Source organism: Theropithecus gelada, chromosome 16, assembly GCF_003255815.1.
Source record: "Theropithecus gelada isolate Dixy chromosome 16, Tgel_1.0, whole genome shotgun sequence".
Taxonomy (NCBI): Eukaryota; Metazoa; Chordata; class Mammalia; order Primates; family Cercopithecidae; genus Theropithecus; species Theropithecus gelada.
This window is the reverse complement of record NC_037684.1, coordinates 23,066,802-23,090,063: the sequence shown is the minus strand read 5'-3', so window position 1 is coordinate 23,090,063 and position 23,262 is coordinate 23,066,802. Positions and strand designations below refer to the sequence as shown.

The 23,262-nt window shown below is 50.3% G+C and overlaps 1 protein-coding gene across 1 annotated transcript in view; it reads left to right on the top strand.

Annotated features, from left to right (window-relative positions):
• The first annotated feature begins 2,974 nt into the window (after nt 1–2,974).
• ABCC3 (ATP binding cassette subfamily C member 3) overlaps nt 2,975–23,262 on the top strand; it is a 56,811-nt gene continuing 36,523 nt past the window's right edge. Inside the window, exon 1 of the mRNA XM_025361863.1 lies at nt 2,975–3,118. Coding sequence (XP_025217648.1) covers nt 3,074–3,118 — 45 coding nt within the window. The 5' untranslated portion in view covers nt 2,975–3,073. The remainder of the gene's footprint in view (nt 3,119–23,262) is intronic.

Here is a 23,262-nt window from a genome sequence, read left to right as displayed (position 1 = left end):
GGGCAGCGCCTACTGCTGGGACTGTACCTAATGTCGCAGTGGCCTTGTTGCCTATGACTCCTTCTTAGGAAATGAGGTGTTTGCTTAATCGGTCAACAACACTTCCTGAGGACCAGCTTCTCCAGGCACTGTCCTGGGTGCTGAGGATACAGTTATAAACAAACCTCAGTCCCTATCCTCAAGGTATCCACAGTCCTCTGGGCAAGGTAAGCAAGACAGTGATTACAAGCGGAGGAAGCCTCCTAGCCCAGGACTAGGTTGGGGAGGTCCAAGGAAGGCTTTGAGGGGGTGGGGGACTTGAATGAACTCTTGAAGAAGTTTGCCGCTACCAGAAAGGGAGACAGGGTGTAGGTAGGAGAGTGCACCAAGCAGCCTTGAAGACAGATACGGGAAGAGCATCCCGCTCAAGGAGACTGCGCAGAAACAGCCTCCTCGGCAGGCAGACGTGGGGCACCTCCTGCCTGTGCCGAGATAAGCTCTGTGGCCCTGGGCAGGCTGTAGGGTGTCTCAGGGCCTCAGATTTCTTGCTCTGGTGAGAACAACCAAAACAATAACATCCTAGAAATATTGTGGTTATTATTCAAGGAGTCTCTGAAAGGGGACACACTTCCTGAGTGGCCCAGAGGGGTGAAGCCCCAGTGCCTCAAAAGAGATGGGGGAAGGTGAGGGTCGCCAAGGGCCCCCACCACACCCTCAGAGTCCCCAACCCAGTGCTGTAGCCTTGGGAAGGCAATTGCAATAGAAAAGCCGGGGGCTACAAGGGGTGGTGCCTCAGCTCCGATGCTGAAGCCAGAACCCAAGGGTCCTGGCCCAAAACTAGAGCTCTAGCCAATGGACTGCCTGGCCAACTGTGGGTCTGGAAAGTCCCGGATGGAAGCTCAGGCTAGTTCTGGGCTCTCCATCTCAGAAAGGGGGTCTGCCTGGGGAGCTCACCTCCCAGAGGGCCCTAAAGAAAAGTCCCCAGGTCTCCTCCCAGAGGTTAGGGGTGTTCCTTGGGTGACTTCTGGAACTCAAAAGTGGAAGGGAGCTATTCCTAGTTTTATGGTAAGGCCCAGAGCGATCTGGTGCCTATGACCCCACAAGCCCTAGAAAAGGAATGAGACAGGAGGGAGAGTTGGAGGAAGCCGGTGGGTAGACAAGGTCAAAACACAGGGGTGGTGGGTGCTGATGAAGCCACCTGATGAAGGGTGCTGATGAAGGGTCATGGAAGGGGTAGAGGAAGGCTCCCAGCTGCCTAGGCCGTAGAAGCCTGGCCCACCAGGGCTGGAAGAGAGCTTAGATATCACCTTGTCCACGTTTCTTAAGAAATGAAGTCCCAGAGACATCAAGGAGTTTTTTGAGATCATACAGTGTATAAAAGGTACAGAGGGGGATTGGAGGGGACTGAGTTAGTCCCTGCCCTTGGGGACCTCTCAGACTAGCAGGGAAGACAGACTCTTCATAACTAAATATAACCCAAGGCACACTGTAACAAGGTGTAAAGCTCTGTAAAGTCTTTTGCCCAGAGAGGAAGGTCAGGGGACAGGAGAGGGAGGATGTGTGTGGATGAGTGGAAGGGAAGAGGGCAGACAAAGAAGGGGCGGAAAGAACTTGCCCAGTGGAGGGGTAGGAGTCCCCAGTCTCACTGCCTGAGAAGGGGGAGTCTTCCCCACTCCCACGCTTATCCCATGCCCAGCCAGATCTTGGTTCTGATAGCCTATAGCCAAGGAGACTTCCCTTCTAGTGACCTCCTGCCTGCCCAGAGAGATAAGAAGTGGTTTGTCGCTTCTGCACTCTTACTGGCTCCCACCCACGCCTGCCGCTGAGCAGCCAAGGAAGGAAACACCTTCTCTTGAGAACAAGGGTCAGAAAAGGGGTCACCAGGGTGAAACTGGACAGACCTGTGTGCAAAGGCAGGGAAGAGAAGGGCCAGGGAAAGATCTGCCCAGGAGAATTCCTTCTGAGTCCCAACAAGGGGTGCTGAGTTGGCTTCTGGGATTGTGTTAAGGAAGACAGGGCAACAGCGGGATTGAGAGATGGAGGCATCCCCACATCTGAGGGGATACGGGGAGAAAGAGAGCTGAGGCAAGCAGGGGAAGGAGAGCACTGACAAGCCCATTTTACAGATTGGGAATGTAGAGTTTCAGCCTTAGGAGGGGGACAAGGACACTCACGTGGGGCTCCTCCTGGGGCTTCGCCTGTCCTTCCCCTCACCCTGATCAGGCTGAAGCAGAGGGAATTCACACATGTTGGGTGCCCCACTAAGTGTGCCAGGCGATACACTTTGCATACCTTTTCCATTCAATCCTCAGAGAACCCTGGGAGGAAGATTCTTCTATGATTGTCTCTATTTTACGGATGTGAAAGTAGAGGCCCAGAGAGGTGCCGAAGTGATGTGGCAAGGTCAGGGGGCCACAGAGCCTAAAAGGGCAGCAGTTTAAGAGGACATAGGAGGCCCCCTGGACGATGCTGCGGCCCCCACCCCGCCTCACGGGTACACACCCGCGCAGTACACCCCGGTTCCCAGAGCGTGGCGCCTGCCAGTGGCCTCTGGAACCTGACGAGGAAGAGGTCAGCTTCCGGATTGAGCACGGAAGCCCTTCCCATTCTACAGATGAGGAAACCGCCCTCCGGAGAGGAACGTGACCTTCTCAAAGATTCCTTTTTTCCTAGGAAGGATTGTTAAATCCCTCTCCCAATGTCCCCTACTCAGTGACTCATCGGCCCCACGGAGTTGTTCGGGGGTGGGAGCGCCTGTGTATCCCAGTTCCCCCTTGGAAATAGACTCTACTCCAGGATTGTCAGCCTCGGTATTCAGAGGGACATCCCCCTGGCATGGCCCGGGGACCGCTCGCAGGAGCTGTCGCCGTGCCAAGGCCCCCCCACCTCTGCCCCAAAGTCCCTCCCAGGGAGGCGCTGTCGCAACCCGCGGGACGGGGGCAGGGAGACTGGACCCAGAGGCACTGGGGTAGGGCTCGGCGGGGCGGGCCCGGGCGGAGCGCGGGGTGCGGAGGGCGGAGGCGGCTCCGGCGCCCGCTCTGCCCGCCGCTGGGTCGGACCGCGCTCGCCTTCCTAGCTGCCGCGCCTTGGCCCCATGGACACCCTGTGCGGTTCCGGGGAGCTCGGCTCCAAGTTCTGGGTAAGGCGCGGGGCTCCGGGGTCACCGCGCGGGGGTCGGGGTTGGCCGGCTTCGCCCGGTCCTCGCCGCCTGCCTTCCCGCGAGGCCGGCAGGTATCCCGGGACGGAGCCCCTGAGACGGACTGGGCGCCCGGGAGGGGGCGGTGGGGGCGGGAGGGAGGTTGGCGGCGCCGCCCGGAGCTGGGTCCCACGCAGGGTCCGGGACCTGCCCTGCTCTTCCCTTCCCGGCTGCAGCACTGAGGAGCCCGGGAAAGTGAGGCACAGTGCGTGGCTGGGTGAGTCGGCTCCACCCCAGCCCCTCTGTCGGGTGAGGAACGGGCGTTTCGCAATCAGCCGCGCGTTCGTGGTGGAGGGTCCTCCCTCAGCATCTGCCCCAGACTAGGACTCGGTTGCCCACCTGGATGCCCCAGGGCATCCCGAGCACCTGCTCAACCAGATGTTTTGGGAGGCTGGTTGTGCAGTGTCCCACCCTTCTTAGGAAGCTTTCCTGCCACTTTATTTTCTCTGGGTAAGACTGAGGTCTGAGAGCAGGCCATCCTCACCACCCTGGACTCAGAAAGGAGAAGCAGACTCCGGTCTGGAGACAGGTACAGGGTGTCAGGATTCCTGTAGTCCAACTCCCTTCGTTTACAGATGGAGAAAGGGAGGTCCAGAGAGAGGAAGAGACTTGCCCAAAGTTACCCAGTTCAATGAAGGCAGAGCTGGGATAGAAAAACAGGCTAGAGGCCAGGTGCAGTGGTTCACGCCTGTAATCCCACCCTTTGGGAGGCAGAGGTGGGAGGATCACTTGAACCCAGGAGTTTTAGATTACAGTGAGCTATGATCACACCACTGCACTGTGGCCTGGGTGAAAGAGCGAGACCCTGTCTGTAAAAAAATAAATGAATAAGAAAAGAAAAGAAAATCAGGCCTTTTGTGACTCTCACTCCAAATCCCTTTCTAAGACAAGCTGCTTTTCAGCCTGCTGACTCCAGCCTCCAGCACAGTTCAGGTGAGTTAAGTGCATACAGCCCAGGAGCTTTCTTACCAGCTTTCAAACCTACTTGCCTCTATGAGGCAAGTGATCATGTGCTCTCCGTTTTACAGAGGGAGCTCAGATTAAAGGGGCTTCTCTATGGTCATTCAAGGGGTGTCCAGGGCCTGTGAATCCCAATCTCTAAGTCTTTTTCCTATTTTAAGTATTTGTACATATGCGCCCTGTATGTGTGTACGCATACACACAGGCACGTGGGGTGTTACCCAAGAGTTCGTGCTGTGCTCGTGTGTGCATAGGTGTATAAGTCTGGACCCATGCTCTTGGGCTGTGTTTAGGATGGGCTGAAGGCGTTATATGGAGTTTTTGAAACTTGGGGCAATGGAGGTTAAAAAAAAAACTGTCAAAAGGCGTTTTTGGGATTCTCTCTTTTTCTGTGGGTGACCCAAAGGTTAATCTGAGATGGTGCAACTTCTCTGTCACTGCCCTTCTTTCCCAGTCCCACAGGAACTTCATCTATTATTCAGCATTGACAGGCCACTTGCCGCCAAGGTCCAGAGGTTGTGCCTTTGCCTCACGTGCACACTTCCTTTCACTGCCCATGGGGCCAGGCTGATATGGCCATGGCAGGTTTGTGGCCTGGAATGCCAAGCAGAAAATCAAGAGGGTGGTTGTGCGCAAACTTCAGGCACAAGGGCTCATTGTTCCTGGGTAGCCACCTGAACCCTGAGAGCTTAGGACTCCACAGAGACAGGTCTCCTGGAACACGGAGTTGGGAAATTCAGGACTCCCTTTTTGTCCCATGTTCAGACATCCTCTGGCTCTACCTTTAACATGGGATTGTGGAGTCCAAGAAAGTGGGAGCTTGTGAGTTTGAAGCAGTGAGTCCAATCCCTCAGGGTAGAGCTGGGGAAACTGAGGCCAAGGGAGTGAATATCCCAGGACAATCAAAGACAGAGTGCGGGGCTGGGAAACAGGACTCCGGGGCTGTGGTTACAGCCTTGCCATTGCCTGACTGTGCGCCTTTGAGCCTCTGGGCCCTCTGGCCCCTGCACTTCTCCTTGATGCTCGTGAGCGATACACACCTCCTCTGAGGATGCAGGCTCCGTGGGAGTCAGCTCATCTACATTATGAAGCCCTCGTGAGATCTCTGCTTGGATACCTTAAATGGCAAACTGACCACCCCCCTTCCCACCCCGATCTCTAAACGTCTTTCACATTCTCTTCTGGCTCCTGAAACCTGTTCTAGGCCACACCCAGTGTGGCTGGTGACTGGGGGAGGAGTGTGGAGAGAGAAGGGAGGCTCCCAGCTCTACCTCTGAGGGAATGACAGGGTTTGCACAGCTGAAAGGAGAGAGAGTCCACGCTGGAAGCTGGAACCTCTGCCACAGTCCAGTTTCAAAAAAGGCCTGGAGTTCGGGGCTGTTCATTTGTGATGTGCTGTGTTGCATCTCATTTGCATGGCATATTGTTCAGGCACAACTCCCTCTGAACCTTTACCTTAGGGGCCCGTGGGTGACCCACTTTGTGAGAAGTGGTTCAGGGCAGCCCGGAAGTACTTGAACCGGGAGTGAAAATGCAAGGAGGGGGTGGGGTGTTCAGGCCCCTCTGGGCCGCTCGTTTAATCTACCAAGATGCTCAGTAGCTTATCCTTATAGCCTCAGTCTCTCCACCAGTGGAATGGGAATTAACCCACCCCCTACCCACCTCACAAGATTTTTCTGATCAAATGAGATAGGGAATGTGGAATGATTTTAAGAACTAAGAAGCTTTCTATGGGTGGCAAGTCCTGACATTCCCCAGAAGAGGGAGGAGAAAGAAAAATGGGGTTAGAAAGGAGTATCAGACGTGGGAAGACCTGCAGGGAAAGAGCTGGCAGGGCTGTTGGGCCAGTGGCTCCCATTTCAGCTGTTTGCTGGGGAGCTGGGGGCTGTTCCTGGCTCAATCTGAGGGTAGGAGACTGGAGAGGACCATGCCCTTGGGACAGATGTATACACATCTGTGTACTCACACACCAGCTGCCAGGTGAATGATTTGTATGAATCCCTCTCTTTCTCACCTGTATCGACTTTGAAGCAGGTTACCAACTTCCCTGAATGTGCCTTGGGAGTTTCTGTGGAAATAAATTCCAAAAGAGTGAACTGTGTAATTAAACCACCTCACTACTCAGGAGGCCAGAGGTGCCTCAGAACAAGGGAGGAGGTGGGGTCCCTTTGCTGTGCTGTGCTGGCCTCTGCCTGCAGGATTCCTCTCTGTTCTGAATCACAGAGGTTGGGGAGCACCTGGGTGGTGAAGGGAATATGTGGAGGAAGGGCCTGGAGCTATTTACCCCCCAGGTAAACAGGCAGAATTAGCCTTGATCTGACGGCCCCGGAAGCTTAGAAAACGGAAGATCCTGACCATGAAAGTCATCCAAAGATGAGAAGTAGTGAGCTCCCCGTCACTGGGGAGTATGTAAGGACATGGTTAGCGACTACTTGGTGGGATGCTGGAGAGAGGATTCAAGCCAGGAAAGAAGGTGGGGTCCTGAGATTCTGTGGCTGGGAAGAGGGAAGATGTGGCCAGTGGGGATTCATTGGTTCTTCCTCTGAGATTTCTGGACTCCTCCTTCCCTAGCTCTCTTCCTGCTCTCCATATGGAGCTTACTTAGAAGCAGCGCTTGGTAGAGGCCTATGGGTCTCCCCTTGGTCAGGCCCACATGGGGAAGGTGACCTCATGGTTCCCTTAGCTGTTTACCCATCCTAGGGAGGGGCAGATCCCTGGTCCCTTGGAGGCTCAGCTGCCTGTGTCTCCTGCTCTGTTTTAGCTAGCCCCAATTCTGCTATTCACCAGCTGTGTGACTTTGGGTGTCAAATGACTCACCTTCTCTGGGCTCCAGCAGAACTGAGGTGGGCTCTGGGGCCTACTTCAGGTCTGGAGTTGCCCAATTTTGGAAGGATGAACCTTGGGCTTGGGGGCCAAGGCCATGCATGATTAAGGCCCTTCAAAGTTTAGAGCTCCTGGGTATCAGGGTCTCCTCTGCCTTCTAGTAGGCAGCCACCAAAATGTATGAGTAATGGGCAAGGCTCCTATGCCAATGTATTGTGACTCTCAAATGAAGACAGTGACCTGCACATCCACGGGGAAGCTGAGTGGGAGGTAGACACTCCTCCACTGAGCAGACACCATAGCTCACCCTCCCTCAGGAACCCAGTCCTCCCTGCAAGGCCAGGGCTCCCGGGCTGCTTTCCTCCATCTTAGCTGCTACAAGCGAACCCCATGCTGGGTGGCTTCGACCTCCGAGCTCTTGGCTTCTGGCTACGGTGTTTCATTGCTTGTGACCCCAGGCTGGCTTCTCCTCAATCCTGCTGTTCCCCCACGTCACCTGGGCCTGGGTCTCTAAGGGCCAGAGATATGGGGAAGGAAGTGAGTCAGGGAAATGGCATTCAAGAGGGAGCTTTGCCAAGCCTGCCTGTGGCCCCCCCAGACAGGGAAATGGTCCTGAAACACTGGGCAAGCTTCCAGGGAGGAAGGTCCTGGCAGGGACGACCAGCTGAGCCACCCTGGAGGTAGGGCCAGAGCACCCAGACTGTGTTCAGTCCTCCGCACTGGGGCAGGATCCCTGGGGAGTTGAGGGTGAAATGAGACCTGGTGTGCCATTGCTGGGGTGGCTGGGCCCCTCCCCTCCCCGATCTGAAGTTGTTTCTGTTTCTGGCACTGGGGTGCAGTGGGTGGGGCTGGCAGGGGGCAGGATGGGACAGCAAATGAGAGCNACTGCAAGCTCCGCCCCCCGGGTTCACGCCATTCTCCCGCCTCAGCCTCCCAAGTAGCTGGGACTACAGGCGCCCGCCACCGCGCCCGGCTAGTTTTTTGTATTTTTAGTAGAGACGGGGTTTCACCATGTTAGCCAGGATAGTCTCGATCTCCTGACCTTGTGATCCACCCGCCTCGGCCTCCCAAAGTGCTGGGATTACAGGCTTGAGCCACCGCGCCCGGCCCTTTTTTTTTTTAAGATGGAGTCTCGCTCTGTCGCCCAGGCTGGAGTGCAATAGCACAATCTCGGCTCACTGCAACCTCCACCTCCCGGGTTCAAGCAATTCTCCTGCCTCAGCCTCCCAAGTAGCTGGGATTACAGGTGCACACCACCATGCCCGGCTAATTTTTCTATTTTTAGTAGAGACCGGGTTTCACCATGATAGCCAGGCTGGTTTCGAACTCCTAACCTCAGGTCATCTGCCTACCTCAATTTCCTAAATTGCTGGGATTACAGGCGTGAGCCACTGCGCCCAGACAGATTTCTCCTAACTGGATATTCTGGTTTCTAGCCAGGGTCTCCCAGAACCCCATCTAGGCCACTACCCACGTGTTAGCCACTCTGCCCCCTCAGCTCTGTGAGAAGAATTGCGCAAAGCAGGTGATATGAGAATGGGCTGCATGACTGAAAGGTGATCTGGGTGCAAGTGTTCTATCCCCAGGGTGGGATACCATGCTGGAACCCTACCAGGTGTACAGGAAAGACTGTAATCCCGTGTGAAGGAGCTGGGACCTGGAACGAGACTTCCTGGGTCTAATCCCAGCATCAGCCCTGGATGTCAGCTGCCATGAGCGTGAAATGATCATCCTGGCCCGCAGCAGGAGCTCAGTGAAACAAAGCCCCTTCCAGAAGCAGATCGGCCAGTTGAGCCTGTGAGCCATCCCTGCATGGGGCCAGCAGGCGCAGCACAACCAGTTTTTGTTTGTTTGTTTTGTTGTGTTTTGTTTTTGAAAAGGAGTCTTGCTCTGTCACCCTGGCTGGAGTATAGTGGCATGATCTCAGCTCACTGCAACCTCCCCCTCCCAGGTTCAAGCAATTATCCTGCCTCAGTCTCCTGAGTAGCTGGAATTACAGGCATGTGCCACCACGCCCAGATAATCTTTGTATATTTTTACTAGAGACAGGGTTTCACCATGTTGGCCAGGCTGGTCTCAAACTCCTGACCTCCGGGGACCCATCCACTTCGGCCTCCCAAAGTGCTGGGATTACAGCACAGGCAGTTTTTGGCCCCTGCCCCCAGGCCTTCCAAAGGCTGAGTGAGAGTGAGTGGGGATCAGAGCGTGTCCTTGCTCTCTCCATGCCTTCATTGCTGCTGAGTCAATGGTTTTGTCCATCCATCTGTTCCCTATCTGGGACTTCAGGAGCAGTCCTACAGTGGTGGCTTCCCCCTCTACTGCCACACAGGAATAAGGAAGTAATGACTCTTCTTATGACAGAGGCTGTCAACAGGCCTGGGGCCCCCAGGGTTTGGGAAGTCCCTGGCAAAGCTGGGGCAGAGGGCTCCAGTGTCCCCACCCCCACCTACCGCCTGTATGAGTCTGCAGTGATTTCAGCTTCAATGACCATGAAGTCTGCCATGAGGGAGGCCTCTGCCACGTGGTCCATTCTGGATGCCGGACCTTTCCCCTTATCAGCCCCATCCAGCTGTTTAATCGCATTATTAAGGAAGCTGTTGTTGCTGTGGAAACTGTGTGGGTGATGGCGGGGGAGGGGGCTGTGGGCTCAGCTCTCATTTCCCAGTAGTGCTCTTCAGAGTGGGAATGAGAGGAGAGCCTTGAGAAGGGATCGTCCATCCTGCCCTGCAGGGATTCAGGGAGTGTGATGGGGTCCAGGGAATAACCTTCACTGGCCCTGTCCTCACCTTCATTTTACACATAACTTTGAGTTGGAGACCCTCCTGGGTGCCAAGAACTGTGGCGTTGGTACCAGGGAGAGAACACGCTGTGTTCCTGGGCATGAAGCTGCAGAGGCTGGGGCTGGAGTTGGCTCCCTCCATTTATCTATTCATTTGTTTATTTATTCTTTTGTTCAATAGATGGTTATTGAGTACCTTCTCTGTGCCAGGCAATGCTCTAAACAGCAGGAAATACCATCAACTGCAGAGTACAGAGCTAAAGAATCTGTCTTTGGCCGGGCGCGGTGGCTCAAGCCTGTAATCCCAGCACTTTGGGAGGCCGAGACGGGTGGATCACGAGGTCAGGAGATCGAGACCATCCTGGCTGACACGGTGAAACCCCGTCTCTACTAAAAAATACAAAAAAACTAGCCGGGCGAGGTGGCGGGCGCCTGTAGTCCCGGCTACTCGGGAGGCTGAGGCAGGAGAATGGCATGAACCCGGGAGGCGGAGCTTGCAGTGAGCCAAGATCACGCCACTGCACTCCAGCCTGGGCGGCAGAGCGAGACTCTGTCTCAAAAAAAAAAAAAAAAAAAAAAAAGAATCTGTCTTTGTGGAGCATATACTCTAGTGGGAAAAGGCAGTAAAACAATAAATATCATAAAGGCCAGGTGTGGTGGCTCATGCCTGTAATCCCAGCACTTTGGGAGGCCGAGGCAGGAGGATCACTTAACCCCAAAAATTATAAAATAAGTGACTCACATCTATAGTATGGTAGAAGGTGGCTAAGGGCTAGGGGAAAATAGAACAGGCTAAGAGGAATGGGGAGCAAGGACAGGTCGGGGGTTGGGTAGTGAGTTATAGTTTTGATTAGTAAGGTCAAGGTGGACCTCCAGGAGAAGGTGAGATCTGTGCAAAAACTCACAGGTGATGAGGGCATGAGGCGTGTGGATATCCAGGGATAGGGCTGCTGCCCCTGGCAGGAGTAGGCCTGGAGGGTTTGAGAACCAGCATGGCAGCCACTGGGGCTGGCGCAGTCAGAGGGGAGAGGTGGGGAGATGCGGTCGATTCTGGGTCTATCAGGGTGCACAAGGTGAAGGCCAAGTGCGGTGACTCATGCCTATAATCCCAGCACTTTGGGAGGCCGAAGCAGGAGGATCACTTGAGCCCAGAAGTTCGAGACCAGTCTGAGCAACATAGTAGGACCCCATCTCTACAAAAAAATAAAAAAAATTAGCTGTGTGTGGTGGCACATACCTGTAGTCCCAGCTACTCAAGAGGCTAAGGCAGGAGGATCGCTTCAGCCGAAGAGGTCAAGGCTACAGTGGGGAAAAAAAAAAAAAAGAACAGTTGAATGTGGCACTGTCATGTCATTCAACCTGTAATTTGAAGGTAGAGTGGACAGGGTTTGCTGAGAGGCTGGATGTGGGATGTGAGAGAAAGAGAAGAATCAGGGGCAACTGCAAGGATTCTGGCCTGGGAAGGGAGACGGGAGGAAGGAGCCGCCATCCCCGGGCCAGGCAAGCTAGAGAGGCGAGGATGGCCAAGAGTTCAGTTCTGGATGTGTTGTGTATGACATGTCCCATAGATGTCCTGGCTCAGGGTCTGGAGTGAACCAGATAGGGAATCCGGGGCGAGGGCCTGCGTGGGCAGGTGCCTCCGCCTCCTGGGGAGGGCTCTGCCCAGCCGGGACATGCTTATCTCAAGGAAAGGAGCCCAGACTGGATGCCCTTGAGGGTCAAAGCAGCCACCCAGTTCTCACAGCCCCAAGATCCACTGGTTGTTGCCACAGAGCAGGTGTCTGTGAAACTGAAACCTGGGCCGGACGGCTGCAGGCTCCATCCCCTGCTTCCCTGAGTATTGTCTCGTTGCTATCGAGGTGCTTTGCTGTTCATTCTCCCCACCTTCTCCCCACTGTGGGGAGGTGACCGGATGCTGTCATTGCTCCCATTACTCATGGGTGGAGACTGAGGTTCAAGGACGTGAAGGCGCTCACCAACTGTTGCACGGCTCAAAAGTGACAGAAGTTATCCTGGATCCTCCGCGTCGGGGTTGGGTTCTTCCTGTGGCCACTCCCCACCCGCCTTACAGAGCCATGCCACCGGCCTGCAAGCACACACAGCGATTCCCACCATGTCCCCACGCCTGGGCTCCTGTCCTCAACATGCACACTCCCTTGTGAGTCAATGGCCCTGTGTGGCATCACAAAGCCTGGGTGCCTGTCCCGGCCACACACTGTCGGGTATCCTTGAACTTTGTCGCCAAAGTGGGTGTAGTTTCTCTTTTGTACACTGGGCCTAACAGTGCCCCTCCTATATGCCTGTGGAAGTTGTTCTGAGACAATATCCAGATAACAACTAGGTAAGTGCAGTAATAAAATGCCAGAGAAACATTAAGGGTCTTTATTTTCCTCACCTAACTGGCTGTCAGGGAAAAGCAAGCAAAGGTCAGAGGCTGGGGTGCCCCAGAGAGGCCCTGTGTAGGTGAGGCTCCGGCTGGGCCCAGAGAAATGGGATGTACACTCCAGGCCCAGAGACCTGAAGATCTGGATTCAGGGCAGCTTTGGGACAGGCTATCTGGATGGCAACTCACTGGGGTACCTGACCAGGCCTAGAGGTATATCCTGTGACCCAGATTCCAGCCCTGTGCCAGCATGTCAGAGACACAGCAAGAGTAGGTGGGTCCTTGGCTCACACTGTTTGAGCAACCACTGAATACTGAATAGGGCTCTAGAATACAAGATGTACGTGGTACACCTTCTGCCCACCTGGGCCTTCAGTGAAATGCCCCCAGGCAGCATGTCCCTGACTACATGCTCCACAGAGCTGGGATAGGTCTGCCCAGTGTGCCACTGTATCCACAGAACCCAGCCCACTGCCTGACTCACCAAGGCCCTCAGCAAGCATCGGCAAGAGTGATGCTCCAGGGAAGGGGATCTCTCTAGAAGGAAGGGTGCTCAAGATGAGGAAGGTGGGTTTTCAACCAGGCCCGCCACCCCTCCCTGGAGTGGTTAGGTTAGGATTTTGACAAGTGGTAAAAAGAGGGACTAGGTTGAGCAAAGGGGTAGGAGCAAGAATCTCAGAGCAGATTTAGGATGAAGTGAGTTGGCTGTGGGGGAAGGGAGCAATGGGAAAGGAGGTGGGAGGAGATGCCATGAGGGGGTCTTGAGGGCCAGGTTGGGTGCTAGGATGTGACTTCATGAGCAGCAGGAGTCATTGCAGGTTTGTGGGCATGAGGCAAGGGGCACAAAGCAGTATTTTGGGAAGAGCCATCTCACAGGTGGGCAGGGGCACTGGAGGGCAGAGGTCTGCCCCAGATGGGATTAAGAAGGGAAGGTGGGCCAGGCACAGTGGCTCATGCCTGTAATCCCAGCAGTTTGGGAGTCTGAGGTAGGCAGATCACAAGGTCAAGAGTTCGAGACTAGCCTGACCAACATGGTTAAACCCCGTCTCACTAAAAATACAAAAATTAGCCAGACGTGGTGATGCACGCCTGTAATTCCAGCTACCCAGGAGGCTGAGGTGGGAGAATCACTTGAACCCTGGAGGCGAGGTTGCAGTGAGCCAAGGTTGCACCACTGCACTCCAGCCTGGGTGACAGAGCGAGATTCGGCCTCAAAACAAAAACAAAAACAAAAATTAACCAGGCGTGGTGGTACATGCCTGTAATTCCAGCTACTCAGGAGGCTGAGGCACAAGAATCACTTGAACATGGGAGGCAGAGGTTGCAGTGAGCTGAGATCGTGCCACTGCACTCCAGCCTGGGCAACAGAGCAAGACGCCATCAAAAAAAAAAAAAAAAAAAAAAATTGATGGGAGAACTCAGAACTCAAGCATACAGATGATTCAACAGTTCGCATAGCCAGATATTTCAAGGCCAGCTGTGGACTTTGAATGCCGTAGTAAAATGTTTGATTTTTGCCTTCTAGGCAGTAAGCAGCTACTGAAAATTAAGAGGGATGTAATAATACTATTATTCTTTCTTTCATTCATTTATTCAATAAACGTGTGTGTGTGTGTGTGTGTATGTGTGTGTGTATATATATTTTTTAAGAGTCCAGGTCTTGCTCTGTTGCTCAGGCTGGAGTACAGTGGCATAATCATGGCTCACTGCAGCCTCAAACTCCTGGGCTCAAGAAATCCTCCCGCCTCAGCCTCCTCGTAACTGGGACTACAGGTGCCTGTCACCAGACCAGGCTAATTTTTTAAATTGTTGTAGAGACGGGGTCTTGCTATGTTGCCCAGGCTGGTCTCAAACTCCTGGCCTCAAGTGATGCTCCTGCTTTGGCCTCTCAAAGCACTGGGCAATGTACCTGGTCTAGGATACATAGATAAATAAAATAAAGGTTCTTCCCTTCAAAGAGCTTACATGTCAGCAAATAAAGGAAAAGATGAGAGAAAATATAATAAATTAGTAAATTATATATCATGTCAAAAGGTGATAGCTGCTATAGAGAAAAGAAAAAGCGGAGAAGGGTGGGAGAATTGGGAATACAGGGGTGGGACACAGGTGGCAGTATTAAACAGGATGGTCAGGGGAGGCTTCGTTGAGAAAGAAAGACTTAAGGATGTCTGGGGGAGGAGTGTTCCAGGGGGAGAGAAAAGCAAGCACAAAGGCCCTGAGACAGGGGCAGCAGTGCGTTCAGAAACAGCAAGGAGGCCCGTGGCTGGAGTGAAGCAGGAAAGGCAGGGAGAGGGTCATGGGTTGGGGGAAGGGACATTGTGTGGCTCCTTGCAGGCTATTGTAGGGTGTATGGAGTGAAGATGTCAAGTCAGCAGTTAGATATGGAGCTGGAGATTTGGGGAGCAATGAACTGGAGAGATAGACTTGAAAGTCATTGGCATATAGATGGTATATCATATGAGACTGCGTGGGATTGCCAAGAGGGTGAGTGCAGATAAGAAGGAGGCAGAGAAGAGGAAAGGACTGAGCTCCGGGACCCTCTCACACCAGGCAGGGGAATCAGCAAAGAGACTGTGATGGCATGGCCAGAAAGGAAGGGGAAGACCACATAGGATCTGGGCGCCCAGGGAATCTGAAGGGAAGAGACCAGAAGTCCATGGCAATTACTCATGAAGAGGTGAGGATCTGGCCAAGGGGCCAGATGGGAGGAACCAGATAAGAGATATTATCATCCCGATGTTACCCTTAAAGAAACCAAGGCCCAGAGAGGCGAGAGGTTAAGTACCTTGGCCAAGATCACACAGCTTAAGTGTGACTTCTTCTTTTTTTTTTTTTTTGAGACGGAATCTCCCTCTGTCACCAAGCTGGAGTGCAGTGGCACGATCTCGGCTCACTGCAACCTCCGCCTCCTGGGTTCAAACGATTCTCCTGCCTCAGCCTCCTGAGTAGCTAGGATTACAGGTGCCTGCCACCACGCCCAGCTAATTCTTGTGTTTTTAGTAGAGGCAGGGTTTCACCATGTTGGCCAGGCTGGTCTCGAACTCCTGAACTCATGATCTGCCCACCTCAGCCTCCCAAAGTGCTGGGATTACAGGTGTGAGCCACTGCGCCCAGCCAAGTGTAAGTTCTTTTAAGCTATGTGACCTTGGCCAAGGTGCTTAACCCCAAGTCTCAAACACCTCTTTGTCCAGCTACTATGCTTCCATCAAGAATCAAGAGGACCTAGGTCCCCATAGATGTCAGGGTAGCTGGGAGAATGGTGATGCCCTTGGCAGAGGCAGGCAAGGCCAAAGGAAGGGCTGGTCCTAGCAGGGAGTGAAGGATCTTAGTTTGAGAGGTATTGAATATGAGGTGGCTGCAGACAGACGGTGATGCCATCTGAGAGGCAGCAGGAAGTAGGGGCCGAGGCTCAGGAGGTGATTTGAGCTGTTGATCTGGATTTGTGACTCCTCAGGACAGTCTGTGAACAATGATGAGAGAGAGCACCGAGGACCAAGGTCAGAACTTGGGGACTAGGGCCCATGTCCGCAGGGTGAACTAGAAGGAAGATAAGGAGACAGCAAGGAATGCTTGCCAACAAACCAGGAGACCGGGAAAGAGTAGTTTCCAAGAGATGGGGGAAGCCCACACTGTTGCAGGGAGGTCCTGAATAAAGTCTGAAACGGGTCTATTTAATTCGCCCTTGAAGGCTGGGCACGGTGTCTCACGCCTGTAATCCTAGCACTGTGGGAGGCCAAGGTGGGTGGATCACCTGAGGTCAAGAGTTTGAGAACTAGGCTGGCCAACATGGCAAAACCCCGTCTCTACTAAAAATGCAAAAATTGGCCAGGCGTGGTGGCAGGAGCCCGTAATCCCAGCTACTTGGGAGGTTCAGGCAGGAGAATCACCTGAACTCCAGAGGCGGAGGTTGCAGTGAGGCGAGATCACACCACTGCACTCCAACCTGGGAGACAGAGCAAGACTCTGCCTAAAAGAAAAAAAAAAAATTGTAGTTGGAGGGAGTTCTGGTTCTATAGGGTGGATTGAACAGAAGATTTTATCTCCAGTCCTTCCTGATTTTCCCTCAAAATGACAGTAAGGAATTAAAAATGTAAACCTACAAGGACAAAGAGAAGAGGAGACAACAGGAGGCAAGATATTAACACCTTTTTGGAAAGTGAGAAACAGGTCAAGGAGTGATCACTGACACAGCAGAGAACAACTGAAACCAAAGGCCATTTGGAGTCTGTAAAAGCTCGGGGATTGGAGGGCTGAAGGAGGCAAGGGGAAGAGCAGGGCTGAAAGCAGGGGCTGCTAGGAGAATGCGTAAGGAGAGATGAAACACCCGAGTTACTTACCCATCCCCTCTTAAAGCCAGGCAAATTCCAGCCACCTCACAGAAGACCAGCAGTTTATTCTGTGGAATTAAGTAAAAGTCTGCATACTGAAGGATAGAACCCTCAGCCCTCATTCCTAAATTGGCCCCGGAGAAAAGACCTCCAGATTCTTCCAGTTGTTGGCGGAGTCTTCCCTAAAGGACCAGGTTCCTACTTGATCACTCTGCAGTGAAGCCCGGCAGCCAATAAGCTTGGTCCTCGGTACTCTGTCTTCAGTAGCGCTTTCTTGGTCCTTGGTTCTTGGTACTCTCACTCATCATTGTTCACAGATCATCCTGAGGAGTCACAGATCCAGGCCCAAATCCACCTGCCCCCAACAAACAGAGCAGCCAACTCTTTAGTGTCTGACTCCAAAGCATTGAGACAGCCAAGCTGCAAGTCACCACAGGCCAGGCGTAGTGACTCACGCCTGTAATCCCAGCACTTTGGGAGGCCGAGGCAGGTGGATCACTTGAGGTCAGGAGTTCGAGACCAGCCTGGCCAACATGGCAAAACCCCATCTCTACTAAAAATACAAAAATTAGCTGGGCATCGTGACACATGCCTGTAATCCCAGCTACTCAGGAGGCTGAGGCAGGAGAATTGCTTGAACCTTGGAGGCAGAGGTTGCAGTGAGCTGAGATTGCACCACCGCACCCCCGCCTGGGCAACAGAGTGAGACTCCATCTCAAAAAAAAAAAAAAGTCACCACACATTTGAGGAAAATTTGTTAAAATTTAAAAACTTTAGACAAATTAAATTTAGCAGAGTTTATTTGAGCAAAGAGCAATTCATGATTCAGCCAGCATCCTGAACCAGTAGAGGTTCATAGAGTTTTACCACCCAGCAATATGGGCAGGCGGTATTAGTAGACAGAAAAAGGAATTGATGTATAGAAACAGCGTGATTGGTTACAGATCATAATTTGCCTTATTTGGGCATGGTGCAGTGAGGGTTTGCCTTATGTGGACATGTTCTGATCAACTGGCAGCTTGTGATTGGCTGAAAATTCTGCTATATTTGACTGAGGCTTGGTTGCTTATTGTAAGAATATACTCTCAAGTTACGTTGCAGTTTATTTACATATTGAATTAGGCTACAGTCCACTATGTATGGAGTCAGGTTTATGCCTGGGTGACAGAGTGAGACTTTGTCAAAAAAAGAAAGGAGAGGAGAGGAGAAAGATGAGGGGAAGGGAGGGGAGTGGAGGGGAGGGAAGGAAAGGAGAAAGAAAGGAGGAAGGAAGGGAGGGAGGGAAGGAAGGAAGGAAGGAAGGAAGGAAGGAAGGAAGGAAGGAAGGAAGGAAGGGAGGGAGGGAGGGAGGGAGGAAGGAAGGAAGGAAGGACACACAGCACATAAAACAAATTTTTTTCATAGGATTACAGGTCACTGTGAACAATAACCATTCATTAAAAGACTTTGGAGGCATCCACAAAAAGTTACATAGTTGTAGAAAAAGCTTAGCTCTTTTAATAGCGAGTTCTCAGTTTTCTTAAGTGATCAAAAACCTAACAAAGACAGCATGAAGCACAGGAAATTATCTGGGTAGAACACAGAATCTTTGTTTTCTAGGCCAATTACCTAAAGAGAAAGAAAACCCTTTTACAATTTCCTATTATGATGAGACCAATAATCTAAGAACACCGTGTTGTTTTAATGGAGAGAACCAAATTCTAGTTTTGCATCACTGTAATTTTTATATTAATACTAGCTCTTATCGCCCAGTCTGGAGAGCAATGGTGCAATCTCCACTCACTGCAACCTCCACCTCCAGGGTTCAAGCGATTCTCCTGTCTCAGCCTCTCAAGTAGCTGGGATTACAGGCACACACACCACGCCCAGCTTATTTTTTGTATTTTTAGTAGAGATGGGGTTTCACCATGTTGACCAGGCTGGTCTCGAACTCCTGACCTCAAGTGATCCACCCGCCTCCGCCTCTCAAAGTGCTGGGATTACAGGCGTGAGCCACTGCACCTGGTTGCTAACTTTTACTCTTAAAAAACTTATAAATAATTACCTCCTAATCTTAGCCAGCTTGGTCACACATAAAATTTCTTTCACAAGAGTCATCTGCCACAAACCTCCCACAACTTTCATATCCATTCACTTTTTGTTCTATACTTTTCCTCTTCTCATTTTCGAAAAATCAGTCATTTCACTTTAGGATAAAATTTATTCTCTTTTTCCCTTATCAGAACAAAACATCCTCACATCTTATAGCTTTTCCTTAGCTTCCTTTGTATATTTCTTTTCTATATATTTCTTTTTCTTAGCTTCCTTGTATATTTTCATATCGAGTTTCCCCCTTATTATTTCTAGTAATTGTAGGTACATATATTAGATGTAGTAGGTACATATATTATGTAATACACATACATATATTAGAATTCTTAAACCTGGCCAGGCGCAGTGGCTCACGCCTGTAATCCCAGCACTTTGGGAGTCCGAAGTAGGCAGATCACTTGAAGGCAGAAGTTTGAGACCAGCCTGGCTGACATGGTGAAACCCTGTCTCTACTAAAAATACAAAAATCAGCTGGGTGTGGTGGCAGGCACCTGTAATCCCAGCTACTGGGGAGGCTGAGGCAGGAGAATCGCCTGAACCCAGGAGGTGGAGATTGCAGTGAGTTGAGATTGCGCCACTGCACTCCAGCCTGGGTGACAGTGCGAGACTCTGTCTCAAAAAAAAAAAAGAATTCTTGGCCGGGCCGGGTGGCTCAAGCCTGTAATCCCAGCACTTTGGGAGGCCGAGACGGGCGGATCACGAGGTCAGGAGATCGAGACCATCCTGGCTAACATGGTGAAACCCCGTCTCTACTAAAAATACAAAAAACTAGCCGGGCGAGGTGGCGGGCGCCTGTGGTCCCAGCTACTCCGGAGGCTGAGGCAGGAGAATGGCGTAAACCCGGGAGGCGGAGCTTGCAGTGAGCTGAGATCTGGCCACTGCACTCCAGCCCGGGCTACAGAGCAAGACTCCGTCTCAAAAAAAAAAAAAAAAAAAAAAGAATTCTTAACCCTTAGTGACCTTAATTTCCATGGAAATTAGAAAGTAAGCCTTTGTGAATTGTGTGTCACACTAGCAATCTGTAGATTGGTAAATCTATGAACCATAATTTCTAGAAGCATGAGCTTTCTCATAGTACAATTTGTCAGTGTAGAATATGTTTATCAATGATCCAAAATGTCTTTAGTCGCCCTGTAATAATAAACTGTAAAGGAGGCAAAATATCATTTATATCCCTTTAGGTTTTTTGTTTTGCGAGGCCTGAAAACTAAATTGTTGTTTGTACAGATTTTCCTCCTCCTCAACTTTCTATTCTTGATGCTAAGAGTGTTAAAACTGTCTGGTGACTGAGTATGGTGGCTCACGCCTGTAATCCTAGCACTTTGGGAGGCTGAGGCAGGAACACTTGACCTCAGGATTTCAAGACCAGCCTGGGCAACATGGTGAAACCCCTCTCTACAAAAAATACAAAAATTTGCTGGGTGTGATAGCTTGCACCTGTAGTCCCAGATACTTGGCGGGGCTGAGGCAGGAGGATTGCTTGAGCCCAGGAGGCAGAGGTTGCAATGAGCCGAGATCTTGCCACTTGCACTCCAGAGTAGGCGACAGAGACCCTGTTTCAAAAAATTAATAATAAAACCTTCTGATATAGGAAGGACATCTTTTGCCTGGGAATTTTATCTTACTTACATTCATTTAATTCACTTATTTTCAACACTTATGCTTGGATTGCCTGTAAAGATAATAAACAACTAGTCATCATTTTGTTTTTCTTGCTGACAAATTTTATAATAAAAAGACAACATAAGCTTGTTTTACCAGTAAACCTAGATAGGAAATCATGCATCTGTATGACATTTAATCCCAAAAACTATGAAAACATGTCTGTTTTAATCAAACCAACAATATTCTTATTTGCCAAAGATTACCCAAGTCAGGTAAGCTGCAAAAGTATTTGAGGTAGTTCTTAATTTTCTGAAAGAATACCTCATTTGTATAAGCACTTATTTTTCTTAAAGTCAACAAAATAGAGCTCTTTTATAATTTAATTTTGAAGCATTAAAAGAAGATAGAAACTATGATACCTATATCATACATACAGACATATATAAATGTAAACAGCAGCGGATCTTATAGCTTGCATTTAAATATCTTAGCCATGTTCCGGGTACAATAATATAAAACTCCTGAATTTATTAAAGAATATCTGGATCCAAATTGTTCTTCTGGCCAATGGAACAAGATTTCTTGCCCAGATGGCTAAAGCTTTTGAATAAGATTTGTAAAGGGACTTTTCAGATTTTTTTTCATTTGATTTCTGTAAGGAACCTTATAAAGAGGCAATTTTTTAATTCATTTAATCTTTTAGATGCCTCTGTGTACCAATTAAAGAATGCATCCCATTGCTTTTGTGGCATTTTTGAACCTTTCTTTTCTAATGCACCTTGCAAGTGAACAGTTTTATCTAGGTCAAAATTTTCCCTCTGTGGCCACTGTAACTCTTAAGTTGTCCTCAGCAAAGTTAACCCATTTTTCCAAAAATACACATGTTCCTCATAATTATTGCTCATAAAGTTAGCCACTGTCCCAGAAAGTGGCGTCTCAGACTCCTGGAGTCCCAGACTCCTTAGATTTGGAGGAGCTCACTTTCAAAAGGCACCTGCCTGAGGCTTTTAACTGGATCCATCTCAGTTAATTATCAGATCTGATTTGCTCCTGGACCCAGTCCTGTCTAAGAATTGTTCAAATAAACTTGGAGAACTCAAAACACAAATTCCTGAAGCTTGGAATCTGAGATAGAACTTACCCATGACCTCCAATTGCTACAAGAGAAAAACTGGCACAATGAGCCCTGTCAGGTACCCTTACTTGGTCACTCAATGCTCCTGACGGTCACTGGATTTCTACTTCAGATCCCACTTCTGACACCAATCTGTTAAAAGGAAAGCTTTAGGCCAGGTGTGGTGGCTCACGCCTGTAATCCCAGCACTTTGGGAGGCTGAGGCAGGCAGATCACCTGAGGTCAGGAGTTCAAGACCAGCCTGGCCAACATGGTGAAACCCCGTCTCTACTAAGAATACAAAAATTAGCCAGGCATGGTGGCGGGCACCTGTAGTCCCAGCTACTCAGGAGGCTGAGGCAGGAGAATGGCTTGAACCCGGGAGGCGGAGGTTGCAGTGGGCCAAGATTACACCATTGCATTCCATCTTGGGCAACAAGAGTGAAACTCCATCTCAAAAAAAAAAAAACAAAAAAAACAAAAAAAACCTAAACCAGTAAAGGCTCGAAGAACTCCACCTGACTATGTGGTCAAATAGTACTTACAGACAGAAAAAAAGTAACACATAGAAATAGCCTATTCACAACTTGAAATTTGCCTTATCTGGACAGGTCTAAGCAGTCTGTAGTCTGCGATTGGCTGAAAGCTCAGTTGCAGTGATTGGCTGAGACTCAGCTACTTGTTACAAGAAATTCTCATGTCAGGTTTGTTTACATATTAAGCTGGGTGTCAGTTCACTATGTATGGAGGCAGCTTTAAGCCAAATTTAATCTAATTTAACACCTCCAGCTTGAAAGACAAAACTAAACCAAATCAACAAAGAAACAGAAAAAAGAAAATTCAATGATTTATGTGCATGCATAACTTTGATAAAAATAAAAATGATAATTATTTAAATTGGCAATTAGAAAATAGATAGCTATATCCTCAGGTAACAGATGTCTCTAGGTGGATGAGATTGTGGGTGGTTTTTCTTGTTGTTGATATTTTCTGTGCATCTCTAAAAAAACATCTAATGCTTTGCAAAGAACATAAGAAACAGGTTAGTACCTTGGTGGCCTTGGAGGAAACAATCTCAATAAAACATGTGTTTATTAATGAATGTATTCCCCCATCCCTTTCCAAAAAAGTTCATAGGTGTAGTTATAGTAAAAAGTAACAGGCAGTCTTGTCAGAGCCAGCAAAGTAACCCACCATCCTGGTTTGCCCAAGACCAGGCAGTTTCCCAAGACGCTGGACTTTCAGTGCTAAAACCAGAGACGTCCCATCCATACTGGAAAAGTTGATCACTCTAGTCTGTGTAATTTGCAAAGACTCTCCATATCCCTTGGTTCCTATGAATCTCAAATCCACCCGGTGAGGTCCAGGTGGGTCAGTGGATGGTCACCTCCATTTCAGAAGAGAGGCAGCTAAGGCTCAGGGAAGCTCCCTATCCCTGACCCAGAAAAAGCCTTAGGAGAAAGTGATCTTTTAAACTATGTGCATATATCACTTTGATAAAATTAAAAATTAGTTTTAAAAAAGAGTGAAGGCTGGGCACGGTGGCTCACCCCTATAATCCCAGCACTTTGGGAGGCCAAGGCCGGCAGATCATGAGATCAAGAGATCGAGACCATGCCGGCCAACATGGTGAAACCTCGTCTCTACTAAAAATACAAAAAGTAGCTGGGCGTGGTGGTGCGCGCCTGTAGTCCCAGCTACTAGGGAGGCTGAGGCAGGAGAATCGCTTGAACCCAGGAGGTGGAAGTTGCAGTGAGCCAAGATGATACCACTGCACTCCAGCCTCTGGGCAACAGAGTGAAACTCAGTCTCAAAAAAAAAAAAAAAAAAAAAAGGAGTGGGAATCCAGAATAATAGAAAGAAAATCAGCCTGGGAGGGATGAACTGCAAATCATCCTGGGAGGGATGAACTGCAAAGGACCATGAGGTAACATGGGAGCAGTTTTGCAGGTGTATACAACTGTCAAAACTCACTGATTGTACACTTTAAATGGGCACAAGTTT